This window comes from Petaurus breviceps, unplaced genomic scaffold (assembly GCF_028583685.1).
Source record: "Petaurus breviceps papuanus isolate PSGF00001 unplaced genomic scaffold, PetGlider_PUasm1.0 174, whole genome shotgun sequence".
In the NCBI taxonomy this organism is placed as follows: Eukaryota; Metazoa; Chordata; class Mammalia; order Diprotodontia; family Petauridae; genus Petaurus; species Petaurus breviceps.
The window spans coordinates 25,420,975-25,435,561 of NW_027185761.1; the positions used below are offsets into that span (position 1 = coordinate 25,420,975).

The following is a 14,587-nucleotide window of genomic DNA, read 5'->3' on the forward strand; positions in this document are numbered from 1 at the left end:
TAGCAGCATCTATTTTCTGGTGAGTTGAAAACGATTTAAGCCAAAATTCAGAGTCAGAAGATTTGGGTGTGATTCCAGACTGGGGGGGGGGGCCCTAGGATGACTCATCACACCTTTGTGAGCCTCAGTTTTCCTCTCTGTAAAACGAGGGTAGTAATATTTTGGCCCAAAATTTTTGGGGACTTTTTTTTAAAGTTTCACACAAAGGGCAATGAAGAGATGCATGGTGGGAGTGTGTAAAGTGTGACATGTAACAAAATAAGGAATTTTGAAAATCTAGAGTCAAGGATGTCCAAGAAAAAAAATGTATGAGTGGGAGAAGATGGACCGGTCATGGGCAGACTGAGGGATGACAAGGCAGAGCAGGATATCCTGGAGATGTTAGGGGAAAGTGAAAGAGAATTCCCAGTTTGTTAGGTGGGCCATGAGGGGCAATCTTAGGGGAGGACACAGAAGGGATGGGTGAATCGGGACAGCCCCCTCAAGGTCATCAAAGGCCCCCTGGAGCCTGCCCGATGCCCTGCCTCCGGGAGTTACCGTTAGACAAATGTACAATACATGGAGCTTCAGCTAGGCTAGGGCCTGGGATAGATGGCAGGGTGGCTTAGAGAGGCTGGACTCATTGCTAGATTTATGAAGAGTTTTATTTTCCTGAGATGAATAAATAGTTGAGTCAAAGTGGGCAAAAGCAAGGGCAGGGACCATGCAGGAGGATTCTGTCCCTCTGCTCCCCTCCCCTTGCATGGACCACCTCCCTCTGCCTCCCAGTTCCCAGGACTAAAGAAGGGAGATGGAGGAAGGTAGGGCACAGCTGTGTGGCCAAGGTCATAGGCACTACCAAAACAGGGAAATGATTCCTAAAAATCACTTAACTAGGACCTGTTCTCCCCTTCAGTATCTCATTCCCACCCCCCTCCCCAACTTCCCTTATAGTTTTGGGCTCTGCCTCCAGGGGCATTTTTTCGAAATCCTTCCATTCCTAGCTCCTAAGACATGTAGGTATCAGTATCACTGGAGAGCCTGGACCTCCCCAGTGCAAAGGGGAGGGGAGGGCCCCAGAAAGTGTGTCTAAAGAAGGGGAGTGTGATGGACAAGCCAGAGGAAAGGCTGGGTCAGTCCCCACACATAAAAACAAAATAATTGTAGCCCTAGCCTCTGGCTAAGAGGGAGATAATCTGCCCTGTCTCCAACTCTGCCTGGGTGGACCACATCTGCAAAGATGGAAGCCAAGGGACAGAGAGGCACTAAGCTTAGCAGAGGACTGCTGTGGCACCTGGAAGCCAGCAGTCCTGATTCAATCAGGCTTGGGTTAGAGTTAAGATTTGCTGACCCACCTCACCCCAACCCTGGCTTCTTTCTTCCTCGGTACAAACCTTAACTTGCCCAAGCTGCCTCCCCATCTGGATCCAGTCTCCCCCTACCATCAGTTTCCAGGCTTTCCCCGTATCAGCCCCTGGGGCTGGACCTGAGCCAACCACCCTTGGCCCTGTAGTGTTGAGAGGGAGGGGTCCCTCCCACCTGTAGCAAGTCTCTATCTGCCTTTGATGAAGCCGTCCAGCACCCGGTCACTACGCTCAGACAGCCAGTATCCGGCCATGGCAGCCACAGCCCCGATGAAGATGGCAGTGAAGACCATGTCGCCCTTGGCTGCCAGTGTGGCCAGGGCACAGATGATGACACCAAAAAACATCTGCTGCAAGACCACCACCTCATCGTCTGTCACCTCTGAGAAGAAGCCACCAGGCTTAGGCTCTGAAGATGGGAATGGTAGGAGATTGGTGCAAACACACTGCTTCCACACGTGGCTCTGAAGCCTAACAACAACCGTCTGGGGTAGCTGCTCTCGCTAGATCTCTATCCTCATTTTGAAGATGAGGAAGCATCTTTAAAAGAGGTTATGGGACTTGCCCAGCATCCCCGAGTGAGTGTGAATGCAGACATCCTGACTCCGAGTCTAAGGTTCTGTCTAGGCCATGCAGTCCATGAGCCAGCTCAGGCCAGGCGTGAAAGTCGAAGACAGGAAGCAAGGCCTTGGGGGAAGGCAGTCAGGAACAGAGCACACACAGAAAAGAAGCAGTTGGGGGAAGCACTATGGACACTAAAGAATGAGTGTGACAAGTGTCTAATGGATGGCCTGTGTCCAGCTGGCCAGGCCTCTATGTCATCTCATTGGGGTCTGAAAGGAGGGGCAGGACACTGAGCTCTCAAACGTCCATCAGTCTAGCACGGAAGGTGCTTTGGCTGTCCCAGGTGCCCCACCAAAAAGTGTATGCAGGCCTGGGTTCTACATAAGAATGTATCTCACCTTCAGGCTGCTGAGGCACACAGCCCTCCTGGCTTCTCTCATAGCCCTCCACACAGGCACATCGATAGCTTCCATCTGTGTTCTCACAGAGCTCGTGAGCACCCGTGCACACCTCCACCTCACCCTCACATTCATCCACATCTGGGGGATGGAAGGGAGGTCATGCCTTATCTGGAGGCACTCTGACCCAGAGTCCCCGGACCCCCCCGCCATTCCTCATTGCTGGGGAGACCAAACGGCTAGTTAGCGGTCAGCACAAAATGGGAAGAGTCCTTTACCCAAGCACTTGGCTCCATCTCGTCGGTAGCCCACATTGCATCTCTTGCATCGGGCAGGCCCCGCCCCCATACAGCCAGCACAGGCTTTGGCACAATCTGGGGAGAAAGGGAAGAGGAAGGACTATAAATAGGACCCCATGATCTGACAACATTGGGAAGGCCAAAAGAACTTAGGAGGGTGGGGGTAGGCAGGAAGAGAAGGAAGGAGGGGCCATCCCTCCCAAAGGGTCTCTCTTTCCCACACTTCCACCTCCAAAGTTAGGTCTGACCTCGGCATTCGTAGGACCCATCCGTGTTCACACAGAACTGGTTGGCTTTGCAGGTGGCCATCTCTGTCCCACACTCATCGATATCTGTGGAGAAGGGAGGGCCTTCAGAGATGGTTGCCTCTCTCCTGCCCCTGATTCCCTCTGACTTCATGGGGACCCTGTCCTCAGAGGCCCTACAGTATTCTATGTGTACCTACAACAGTTTATTTTCAAGTTTTTTCACATCTATTAGCTCATCTGATCCTTACAAAACCCCAAAAGGGAAAAGTAATTTTAACCCCATTTTTTCCTTAATATTTTTAAACATTCTTATTTAAAGTTTTTGAGTTCCAAATTCTATCCCTTCCTCCCCTCTCCCCTCCCTATAGGCTATATATGCGCAATTATACAAAACATTTCCCTGTTAGTCATTTTGTATAAGAAGATTCCAATAAAAGAAAAAAAATGAAAGAAAGTGAAAAAGAGCCTGCTTCAGTCTGTACTCAATCAATACCAAGTTCTTTCTCTGGAGGTGGATAACATGCTTCATCATGAGTCCTTTGGGACTGTCCTGGATCACTGTACTGCTGAGAATAGTTAAGTCACTCGATTCTTCATCAAACAGTATTTTTAGCCCCATTTCTACAGATGAGAAGACCGAAGCCCAGATAGTTTAAGTGACTTGCCCAAAGTCACATAACTACTTAGTAGTACAGGGATAAGAATCCAATTCTCCTGGCCCCAAGCTCTTTTCATTACTCTAGCTCATCTCAGGGGCAGGCCTGGAAGGTGGGGGAGTCCTGTTCTTGGTGCTACACTCACCCACACACTTCTGCTGGTGCAGGGCCCAGCCCTGTTTGCAGCGTAGACAATTACCCTCCTTGGGGCCAGAACAACGGGAGCAGGGGCCAAAGCAAGCTGATGGAAGCAGGGAGAAAGGGAGGGATGGTGTGAGATGGTGAAAGATGGGGGGCCCCATTCACAGCTGAGCAGACCATGCCATCTCCACCCCCAACCCAAGGCCTCCCTCTCCCTGACCCACTACCTACCCTCACATACCAGATGGCTGGAGTTGCGAGTGGCTTCATAGTAACCGTCCCCACACTGGGCACAGGTGGGGCCACCATAGCTGGACTGGCAGTCACAGCGCCCACTGCCCTGTCGGGTGCCCTCCCCGTCACAGTGCCCATTACCACTGCATGGCTTCTCTGTACCCCCGGGACAGGCTGCAAGGAGACATCACCCATCCTAAGCCTTCAACAGCCCTGAAGCTGGGCTGACAAGAGCCAGAACCACTGGTCCTCCCAAACCTCCTCAGGCACATGGAGCCCTCCAGTCCTCACCCTTCATCTCCACCATGGTGACTGGGCCTAGCTATCACACTACCATACCAGAACATGGTACCACACTTGCCTTTTCCAAAACCTTTTTCCATTTTTTTTTAGCTCATTCTATCTTCACAACCATCCTGGGAACTGGACAAGTATCACTATCCCCAATTTGCAGATAGAGGAATTAAAGCTAGGTCATAAGACAAGTGGAGGTGAAGGGAAGGACACAGCTAACTATAAGAGGGTTAAAGGAGATCATTGAAGAAAAAAATTCGCTATTTTTATTAAATAAAATTGAAAAGCTTTTGCACAAGCAAATCAATGTAGTTAGAATCAGAAAGTGGGAAGAAGTTGAGACTGAGGGAAATGAAATGACTTCCCCAAGAGCACAGGCTCCATGCCCCACTCTTTGCAGTGCCCCTGAGACAGGCAAAGATGCCCCGAATGTGCCCACCACCCCTAGTCCCAGAGGCAGCTTGAACAACTCACCCAGGCAGGAGGGCCCATAGGTTCCAGGAGGGCAGCAAACCTTTAGGGAGTCCATGCAAAGCCATTGGAAGAGATCAGGGGCCTGATGCTGCCTGAGAGGGTGGGGGCACCATTAAAGGGGCAGGACAGGGTATATGCCACAAAGAACAGGGTCAAGGTTCCCTGAAGGAAGAGGGTCCTAGATCCCCTAGCCTAGGGTCCTCCCTCCCCCAATGCTCACCACGCAAGGAGCCACAGATTCAAATTTTAAGACTGGTATGGAAAGAAGACAGCATCCAGCCCTATTCCCTTTACTTTACACAGAAAGAAGCCATGGCCCCGAGAGACTAATTGACTTGGTCCCACATCAGATTAGCATCAGACTTCCAGGTTTCCTGATTCCAAATCCAATGCTCTTTGTACCCAGATGAGTTGTTTCCCAAAATAGAGTTCAGTTTGGTTTGATTCAATTAAAAAAGCATTTATTTAGCACCCTTAACTCAAAGGCACTGTGCTAGGGGCTGAGGCTACAAAGTTAAAAATCAGCATTGGTCTGCCTTCAAAGAGTTTACAGTCCAATGGGTGTGGGGGACCCTAAAGCCTGACACAAGCCATGTTGACACAAGATGGAGTGTGACACTGGCCAAGAGATCCAGCAATGGCCCAGTATTTTGGATTGATGGGAAATGTTCTCTCATGCCAATGCTTGCTCCCCCCGGCTCTCTCCCGACACCCAGGGAAGCCTACTCACTTGTGGAACCACCAAGTCTCCACCAGCTCCTCACTCTGCTCCAGGAGTCGGTGACACTCAAAGTCCGATTTGCTGCACACAGCCTCCAGCACCTCGACCAGCCGAGTCTCACTGGCCATGCAGCAGATGAACAAGCTGAGGGCCAGCCCTGCTCCTGACCCAGCCCTCCCTCCCCACCCCAGCCTGGTACAGCCAGTGAACCCCCTCAATGCCACCCAGCAGGGGATGGGGATTTGATCTACACATCTGGCTGATTTGACCCTGGAATGCTCCCAGTCCCCAACGTGGCACTGATTGGAAAGGAGGTTCTTCCCCAATCTAGTGCCCCTGAGGCCCCAAGGTCCTCCAGCCCTTGAAACTACCTGTCTTTATACTTAGACAGCTTCTCCTCCTCCCAAGCAGTGTTCCCTCCTCCAAAGTTGTCCCGAACTGTACGTTCCAGACCCTGGGCAAAAGAAACTCTAGAATTCAGCCCAATCCATAAGGAGTGGCCCTGCCTTAAACACTTAAAAAGCATGAGGTTCATGGGGTGTGGGTAGTTGGAGGGACTGGAAAAAACACCCACCTTGCTAAAGCTGCTGACCAACTCCCGGCAGGTGTGGCAGGGCTGTGACTGGGGCCACACAGGGACAGGAAGGCTCCAAAAGAGGCACAGGCCCCACAGTAGGGCAGGAACCAGGCCTCTCCAGAGGACTGGAGCCATCTTCCTTCCAGAAGGCTGGGGGTTATTGGGTGGTGAAGGGACAGGAGGCTCAGGGGCCACTTTGTCCCTGCTCAGGAAGCTAGGGGAAATTAACAAGGGTAGTGGTGAGAATATGTAATGGAGGAAAAAGAATATTTAACAGGCAAGTTGGGGCAGATGGGCAAAGATGGGACAAGTCCTTCTGGAAATCAGGGAAGAAGGAAGGGCAGGAAATAGAGAAATAGTGGGAAAGTAATCACTTTGTTTCCAGGGAAGTGGGTAGTAGTATTAGGAGGAATTAATTAGGAAAGAAACCAGTGACTAGGAAACACTAAATGGGGACGGGAATAACTAACTTGGGCTTTCTAGTTAAGGGGATAGTGCTGGGGCAGGGAAGACAGAATGAGGAAGAGGCACTGGCTGGAGTGCTGGGGGCAGGGGCAGTTAGGGTTGGGAGGTTAGGATTATAGTGATGGGGGAGGGGAAAAACTGGCCCACAAAAGGGACAGTGTCTATTGATGGTTGTGTGTAGGGAGTATTTGTAAAAGAGGTGAGTTGGACAGACCAGTGCAGGGAATGCCAGGGCGGCAAGGGTGGGGGGAGGTTTGTAAAGATACTGAGAGGAAGAGAAAAGATACTGAGAGGAAGAGAAAAGTATTGGAAAGGCTTATGTTAACTGAAATACTCAGAGAAAAGGGGTACTATAGTAACTACAGGTCTGAGAGGAAGGGGACAATATTAGGGGACTGACATTAACCCAGAGGGGAGAAAAACTGGGGGGAGGGATCGGATTTTAACCAGGTGGTCAGGAGGAGATGGCAATATTGTGGGGTAGTATTAACCAGGTATTCAGGAAAGAGGGGGCAATCTTAGGGACTAATGTTAACCATGGAATTGTGGGGAATAGGGGAATATTAGGGGACTAATATTAACCAGGATATTAAGAGAAAGGATGCTGGCAGGGCTTTAACCAGGTATGGGGGGGGGGAGGTGATATTAACTATTCAGGGGAAGAGACAATATTAGGGGGGGTTGATATTAACTAGGTATTCAGGGAGAGGGGACAACACTGGGGGGACTGATTAATTTGGTATTCAAAGAAAGGAGGCAATGGGGGAGTACAATGTTGAGGAGGCTGATATTAACCAGATATTCAGGGAAAGGGGCAATATTAGGGGGCTGATATTAACCAGGGTATTAAAGGAAAGGACATAGGTATTTTGGTAGGGGCAATATTGGGAGGCTATTAACTAAATATTCGGCGGGAGGGCCAATATGGGGGGCTGACATTAACAGAGGTACTGAACGGAAGAGGGAAGAGAGGGGGCTCGTATTAACCGCGGTAGGGGAGGGGCAGGAAGACAGGAGTGGGGGGAGGAGATCCCTGGGGGCGGGGGGTGTGAATGACACTTGCCCCCCCCCCTCGCTCAGTTCCGGGGTGGGGCGGGGCGGGGGAGGGGAGAGGAGGGGGCGGGACCCGCGGGGGGTGGGGCCGTCCGTACCCGCCGTCTTCCAGAGCCCGGATGGCCGGGGGGCTCCAGGGCCGCGCCCAGCCCAGCCGCCTTTGCACAGCCGCCGAAGCCGCCGCCGAAGCCGCCGCCGCCGCAGCCTCCGCGCGGCTCGGAGCCTCCGAAAGCTCCGCAATCTAGGGGGCGGGGCCAGCCCTTCCACCAATGGCGGCGGGCCATGTGCCCTGGCGTCACTGCCCGAGCGGCCAATGGGAGCAGGCTCGGGGTGCACCTGTCCGGGCTTTTAAAGAGACGACGCGAGGCCGGCGCGAGAGCTGACTGCTGGGATCGGGAGCCCATTTCCCAGATGCATAGACTAGAGGCTGGGAGGCTACAAAAATAAGTCCATCTTTATTCACCCAGATATTCCCGCACAGTCCAAAGCAGGGGTTCCCAGAAACCCCCTGGGCAGGAAGGGTTCCTGTCTCCCCCCCCCAAAGTCTACAGGTCCTCAGGAGCCGATGGGCGGGATTTACAGCGAGGAGACCTTTGCTCCAGGTGGATGCAAATCCAGGGGCTGTTGAGGGCTTGGGTCTGGCTGCTGCCCTTGGGCATACCGGGCGAGGGGCCCAGGCTGGGTCAGAGAGAGGACGATGACCCCAGCTGCCGGCACTCCTCCAGGGCAGGCTGGAGGTACTGACCCACGCGTGTGGCATGAGCTCTCAAAGTGTCCTGGCGCCGTTTGCCAGGCCCCAGCAGTGCCCTGAGGAAGGCGGGCATCTGTGAGGGCAGAGAGAAGACTGGCACGGCCTGGAAGACGTCGGGAATCCCCCGGGGGGGAAGCAGCTCCTCAAAGCAGGCGACCACATAGCACCCGACCGCCCTGCCCTCCAGGAAGTCGGGCAGCACACAGCTGAGAGACGCAGCAAAGGTGTCCGCAGTGGGCGCCGGTCTCTGGGCAGCGCCCGCTTCTTGGAGCCACTCCTGGCAGAGCGCCACGGCCCCCGGGGAAAAGAGCAAGATGACCACCCCACCTTCTTGCAGGGCTTGGCGACGCTGGGCATGGAACCAGGCCAGGGGGCCCAGAGCACTTAGTTCCCTCCGGTGCCACAGGTCCACAGCCACGGAGAGCTGCAGCTGCCGCAGGGCTGTGGCCAGGGTGCCCACCAGGCGCTCAAAGCTGGCGTGGTCTGGAGAGTAGAGGAGGAGGGCTCTGCGGCCATGGACAGCCCCTGCAAGAAAGAGAACCGTGGTTGAGTGGGAAGAGCCGAAGAAGGAAATATCCCGGGCGTCTTTCCTAGCCCCATCCCCAACTCACAGCCCCACTATATAGAGAATAGGGAGCGATGTGACCCGGGATCCCCGCTTGACACTCACCCCCATAGCGGTAATCGTCCTTCAAGAATTGCAGCCACCCTGTGAAGGGAGAGGGGCAGAGGCAGCCAATCAGCCTGGCCCCTAGATGTGCTTGACACTTAGGTTTGGCATTCTAGGCCTGCTAGGGCTAGGTCATTCTAGGTCACTGCCCCCACCTCCCTCTCCTCCCTCCCCACTAGGGACTTCCTAATTAGGTTCTCTTCGTAGAGAGATCTGTTCTTATCTTGCCCCAGGAAATAACATTCCTAAAGGGCAGCATCTCACCTTTCATCCCACCTCTGTTGAGCAGGAGGAGAAGCAGGATACATGCAGCCAGTACTAGGAAGGCCAGCCAAACCAGGACCCAACGCTCATGGGTGTCTAAGGGACAAAATGGGGAGAAGTCAGCACCAGGGCTAGTGATCTGGGCCTCTGGAGGGTGTGGGAAGTGGAGGTGGGCACCATGACATCCTTCAGATCTCCTCCCTCAGTGATCAGGAGGTTCTAGAACTCCCCATGGGTCCAAGTACTACCCATTACTCTTCCTTCCCCAGCCATACTCACACTTTTGAAGAGAGCAAGCCCACAAGATCCCAGTGTCATTCCACAACTGAAAAGTATAAGCAAGCCATTAACTTCCTGCAACCCCCCCTAACATTACGGATTACCTCCTCCTCTTTTCCCTTCTAGGGTAATATCCTGCCTTGCCTCCTTTCCCTCTGTCAGATCACATCTCTGAAATTCTTCCAAAGCCATCCCAGAATCATGACCACCCTGACAACTCATCAGTCAGCCTTTGAGAAACTCTACCCACTTTCCCTCCCCACTCTTGAAAGAGATAGAGATTGGGGGGGGGGCCCAGGGGAAACAGTGGGAAATATTATTGCAGTCATTGTCAGACAACCTGGGTTTAAATCCCAGGTCTACTCCCTTAGTACCTATGTGACCCTGGACAGGTCTTTCTATATGCCTGGCCCTCAGTTGGAGGAGTTAAACTTGATGGAGAAGCAGCGTGTTTATGGATTGAAATAGCTTTGGAACAGAAAGAACCAAGTCCCTTGTTTGACATCCTGGTTGTGTGACCCTGGGTAAGCATTCTCAGCAGCTCTCTCTAAAGTGCTGATCCACGTTGATAGAAAGTTTCCTCATCTGATAATTTCTCTCTGTCAATGAAATTATAGATCCAATCCCCCTATCTCTAAAGGTCCTTTCCAACTCTGAATCTGGGGATCCTATACAGTATTTTCTGCTTCACAGAGTACTTCCTGATGAATATTATTATTCCCATTGGACAGGTGATGAAATTAAGCCTCAGAAAAGTCAATTGATTTGCCCATGTTCACACAGGCAGTACAGAGCAACTAGGTCTTAGTCAGAAAGACTCCTCTTTCTAAATTCAAATCCAGCCTCAGACACTTAGCTGTGTGACCCTGGGCAAGTCATTTAACCCTGTTTGCCTCAGTTTCCTTATCTGTAAAATGAGCTGGAGAAGGCAATGGCAAACCCCTCCAGCAACTTTGCCAAGAAAACCCCAAATGAGATCAGTAGGAGTCTGACAGTACTGAATAACAACAACACACAGACAGTATCAAGGTTGGAATTTGAACCCATATCTCCTGACTCCCTAATATGCCATGCTGTCCACCCCCCAAATCCTATCTATCCTCCCAAATCTCAGTTTAAGAACTCTTAAACCAGCTTTTCTTCAGGTAAACCTTTCCTGGATGCTCCAGTCCCGTCTGATCTTCTCAGATCCGTAAAGCCTTCCCAAACATTTTCCACTTATCATACTGGTCCAAATAAATGCTGTACTTTCCCACAGTAATCTGTCTTGTAAAAACCTGTGTGTCCTGTAACCAGTTTTTTTTTTTCTTTTTCTCTTTTTGCTTTTAGGAGGAGGGAAGGCAGGACAATTGCAGTTAAGTGACTTGCCCAAGGACACATGGCTAGTAAGTGTTAAGTGCCTGAGGCTGTTGGATTTGAACTCAGGTCCTCCTGACTCCAGGGACAGTGCTCTATTCACTGTGCCACCTAGCTGCCCCTGTAACCAGTTACTTTTAAGGGCACACATGTTTCCTTTCAAAGAGATCTTATTATGCAGACTATATTTAGGTGTAGCCTATGTTTGGATCAATACAGTCATTATGTTCTATCTTGAATTATCCTAATTGTTTCATGTATGATATCTTGTCTCTACAATTAGACTATAAATTCCATCAGAACTGAATCCTGTAAGTGCTGTTTTCTTGAATTCCGCACAGCATCAGGCATATCAGTTTTCCAAAATCTAACCTGGTTACATTTTGAGAAATATTATTTAATAAAATGAAATTTAAAATTATGAATTTAATTATAAAATATAATGAATTCCTGTGTGTTTAAATATAACTGAATCAGGTGTCAAAAAATTCCTAGTCTTCATAGTCACAGATTTTTTTTTTGGAGAGGGGAAGGTAGGGCAGTTGGGGTTAAGAGACTTACCCAAGGTCACATGGCTAGTTTTTTGTGTAAAGTGTCTGAGGCCACATTTGAACTCAGGTCCTCCTGACTCTGGAGTTGGTGCTCTATTCACTGTGCCACCTAGCCATCCCTGAGTCATAGAATTTTAAAACTAGTCCAACCCTTCTTATGTTTTAGATTTTATTTTTATTGACATAGCTTATGTTTTTACATCATCTTCATTTCTGAGCATATTTTTCCCACCTCCCCTACCCAGCAAGCTATCCTTTGTAACAGTGAATAAAAAGGGGGGGGATAAATCAATTTGATAAAATTGTCCAAAACGCCTGACAGTGTACCCAATGTTCCACACCCATAGTCCCCCCCACTCTGCAAAGAAAGGAAGGAGGGGTAATTTTCTTATCTCTTCTTTAGAGCCAAGCTCAAAAGATTATAACTATATTGTACTGAGGATTTTTGTTGTTCTTTCCTTTTACATTCTAACTTTGAAGGAAATTGAAGGCCATGAACACTAAGTGACTTGTATTTCACCACATAACAGGTTAGAGGCAGAGTTAGTGGTGTTGTTTGTTTATGTTTTTCTGTTTTAACATGACAGTAAATCATCAAGAAATTATGGGAAACCCTTTCTGGGAGGTTCCAAGAACAGAGATTTAAAAGCAAAGAGGGATTTGTTCCTGGCAGAAAAATTACCACATATTCCATGGCTATATTGCATAAAAAGGCAATCTAATAATGCCATCTAAATATGAGTATTGCCCTAGAGCCCCCGCCCTCCACTAGTGTGGAGGAAGGAGAGAGAACAGGGGATGGCAGGATTCACTACAAATAGCAAGAGATCGGATTTCCTGCAGCAATATCTCCTGCATGGCAGCACTTTACCAGGTGCTGTGGGAGATAGAAAAGCAGCTTCCTATGTTTATTAGTCTCCCCACTAGTCAATTAGCCTCTCCTGCTTCCTCTACATCTTCCCAGAAGGTCCAGCCCAAAGCTCTGAACGAAGCAGATCCCTGTTGGTGGTGTTTATTACAGGATGGCAGGATGCTAGCTAGCTCTCTAAGGGACTTTGAACACAAGCAAGGTATTAAAGCCAGAAGAAACCTTATGAATCGTGTTAGCCCATGAAATGCCAGAGCGGGCATGAGTTTTAAGCACAGACTTTTAGATATGATAGAGACCTGAAACCAAAGAATGTAAGAACAGAATGTGAGACCTCAGGAACCTTAGGATATTGCCTGTTAGCCCTGGAAAATAATTCACACGATGATCACAGTAAAGGAAACAACACTGAAAGACTTCGGACCTCTCTCTGATCAATGCAGTGACCCATCCTGACCTCAGGGAACTGACTGATGGTGAAGCCTGGCTCCCATCTGTTGGCAGAAGAGGTGGACCACACAGATGTGGAATGAGGGACACATTCTCAGACATGGCCAGTGTGTTGATTTGTTTTTATTAGCTGCCCATGTTTGCTACAAGAAGAGGTTCTATTTTAGACGTCTTTAGGAAATGGCAGGGACATACATAAGTCATCTTACAAATGATAGCATCTTAGGGACCATGTTAGAATGGTGTTAGAGCCAGGAGAGACCTTAGAACATAGAATATGAGAAGAGGAGTTGCTTGGGAGGTATCTAAGGCCATGAAGCGCTAGAAGGTAGAATGTCAGAGCTGGGAGGGACCCCAGAACAGAGATCATCTAATCCAGTGCAACCTCTGCCTCCCTCCCCCCCCACTAATTTCACAAAGGAAGAAACTGAGAAGGAAAGAGAAGGAAAATGACTCACTTCTAATTGATTCTAAGCCCTTTGCTCACAACCCTGTGAGGCAGGAAGGACAAGTTTGGGTAAAGAACTACAATTTCATTGACGTAGGGGACTCTCAGATCAGGAAACTCCCTCTTCCCTTCTGTTATGGTTCTTATGGTCTTGGTGAGTGACCTGGCACTAGTGGGGAGGTTGTCCAGTTGCACCACCAATATAGGTCACCCATGGGGCTTGAAGCCAGGCTTTCCTAACTCTGAGGTCAGCATGCCTCACTGTATGCCTCCTTGGGTAAGTTCACATCAGGTCATAGGATCACAGACCTAGAGGTAGAAGCAATCTCAGAAGCCATCAGGTCATTGCCTGAATTTTACAAATGAGGAAACTGAGGCACAGTAACGTTATTCCTGGTAATAAGTGTCAACTCCAGGAGAATCAAAGGTGAGCTTCCCACTGTACTGTGCAATTGTTGTTTTTTTTTTTATTAGAGTTGAGGTTCCTAACAGAGGGGCAAGTTGTTAGCTAAGTGACTACCACAATGAAAGCATCCAATCTGGACCTCAGACTCAGGTCTCATGTCTCTGTCCAGTGTCCCTTCATTCTCCAAGGCCAGGATATTTGACTAGGGTTCCCTCCCTCATACTGCCTGCCCACCTTTGCTGGCCTCTTCCCCTCCACTGACCTGCACGCACTGTCCGGACTGGAGATCTTGAAGAAGCTGTTTTCCAAGGAGGGCTGCTCTCTGCCAAGCCAAAAGTGGGAGCTGTCACTCAGGGCCCCACCAGAGCTAGAGGGGGGGAGGTGGATGGAACTTGGGGAGGAGGGAAAGAGCTGAGAACAGGGGAGGGAGCTTCTGGGGAAGGGGAGACACACAGAAGCAAGACCCTTCAAACCTCAAGGTTACTTTGGGGACCTGCAAGTGACCTCAGGGCCTTATGGTCAAAGGATTTGAGAGGAAAAGACCAGGCAGTAAAGCAGATCAAGAATGAAGAGCTGTGAGGGCCCTTGGATGCCATCAAGTCCAACCCCCTCATTTTACAATAAGGAAACTGCGGCACCAAAAATTTACGTGATTAGCCCAGAATCAAAAAGCTAGTAAGTAACTGAGCTAGGATGTGAATACATGTTCTTCTGACTCCAATTCCAATGCCAGAGTTTGAAAGGGGACCTCACTGGACGATCAGGGCTACCATTTGGAGTACCTGTTGGGGATGGAGGCTGTAGAGTATGGGGTTGGCTCTCACCGTGTGGGCCATGCTTGACAGTGGAGTGCACCCACTGGTCTCCATGGCACAGAAGGAGTGGCTCTCCTGAGGTCCCCAAGTCTCCAGCAGTAGTATATCATTCCTTAGGGGGCCCAGAATATCTGGGAGAGGTTACAGGTCAGGAAAATCAGAATGAGACCCTTCTCTCATTCTCTTCAATCTGATCACCACACCTCCCCCACCCCTCTCCCTCTTTCTTCAAGTCTTTTCCTGGCCAGATCTTCCCCTTTCT

At 50.0% G+C, this 14,587-nt stretch overlaps 3 protein-coding genes across 5 annotated transcripts in view; 1 reads left to right on the plus strand and 2 right to left on the minus strand.

Moving 5' to 3' along the window:
- Positions 1 to 14,587, plus strand: part of RPUSD3 (RNA pseudouridine synthase D3) — a 320,316-nt gene that overhangs the window by 221,336 nt on the left and 84,393 nt on the right. The window lies entirely within an intron of this gene.
- CRELD1 (cysteine rich with EGF like domains 1) lies at positions 627 to 7,713 on the minus strand. 2 transcript variants are annotated; one of them, XM_069083968.1, is made up of 12 exons: positions 7,566 to 7,713; positions 5,947 to 6,163; positions 5,744 to 5,826; positions 5,382 to 5,492; positions 4,652 to 4,743; positions 3,881 to 4,057; positions 3,654 to 3,749; positions 2,853 to 2,936; positions 2,584 to 2,679; positions 2,306 to 2,446; positions 1,519 to 1,752; positions 627 to 751 (listed from the first exon to the last, which is right to left on the minus strand). In XM_069083968.1, the coding sequence occupies exons 2-11, from the start codon at positions 6,082 to 6,084 to the stop codon at positions 1,532 to 1,534; spliced, it is 1,239 nt and encodes a 412-aa protein (XP_068940069.1). In that variant the 5' UTR covers positions 6,085 to 6,163; positions 7,566 to 7,713; the 3' UTR covers positions 627 to 751; positions 1,519 to 1,531. The 2 variants fall into 2 exon arrangements, with proteins under 2 accessions (XP_068940069.1, XP_068940068.1); XM_069083967.1 differs by having other exon boundaries at positions 627 to 1,752.
- IL17RC (interleukin 17 receptor C) overlaps positions 7,904 to 14,587 on the minus strand; it is a 19,037-nt gene continuing 12,353 nt past the window's right edge. The window contains exons 10-15 of the mRNA XM_069084504.1: positions 14,335 to 14,461; positions 13,773 to 13,832; positions 9,432 to 9,477; positions 9,153 to 9,248; positions 8,889 to 8,927; positions 7,904 to 8,743 (exon numbers count right to left, since the gene is read on the minus strand). Of these exons, the coding sequence (XP_068940605.1) occupies positions 8,151 to 8,743; positions 8,889 to 8,927; positions 9,153 to 9,248; positions 9,432 to 9,477; positions 13,773 to 13,832; positions 14,335 to 14,461 (961 nt within the window). The 3' untranslated portion in view covers positions 7,904 to 8,150. The remainder of the gene's footprint in view (positions 8,744 to 8,888; positions 8,928 to 9,152; positions 9,249 to 9,431; positions 9,478 to 13,772; positions 13,833 to 14,334; positions 14,462 to 14,587) is intronic.

Excerpts from the sequence above, each read along its gene's own strand:
- CRELD1 (XM_069083968.1), bottom strand. The coding sequence starts at position 6,084 with ATGGCTCCAGTCCTCTGGAGAGGCCTGGTTCCTGCCCTACTGTGGGGC. Across the intron at positions 3,750-3,880 it reads CAGCCATCTGGTATGTGAGG|CTTGCTTTGGCCCCTGCTCC; the intron begins GTAGGTAGTGGG and ends TGCTTCCATCAG. Across the intron at positions 1,753-2,305 it reads TGTGCCTCAGCAGCCTGAAG|AGCCTAAGCCTGGTGGCTTC; the intron begins GTGAGATACATT and ends TCCCATCTTCAG.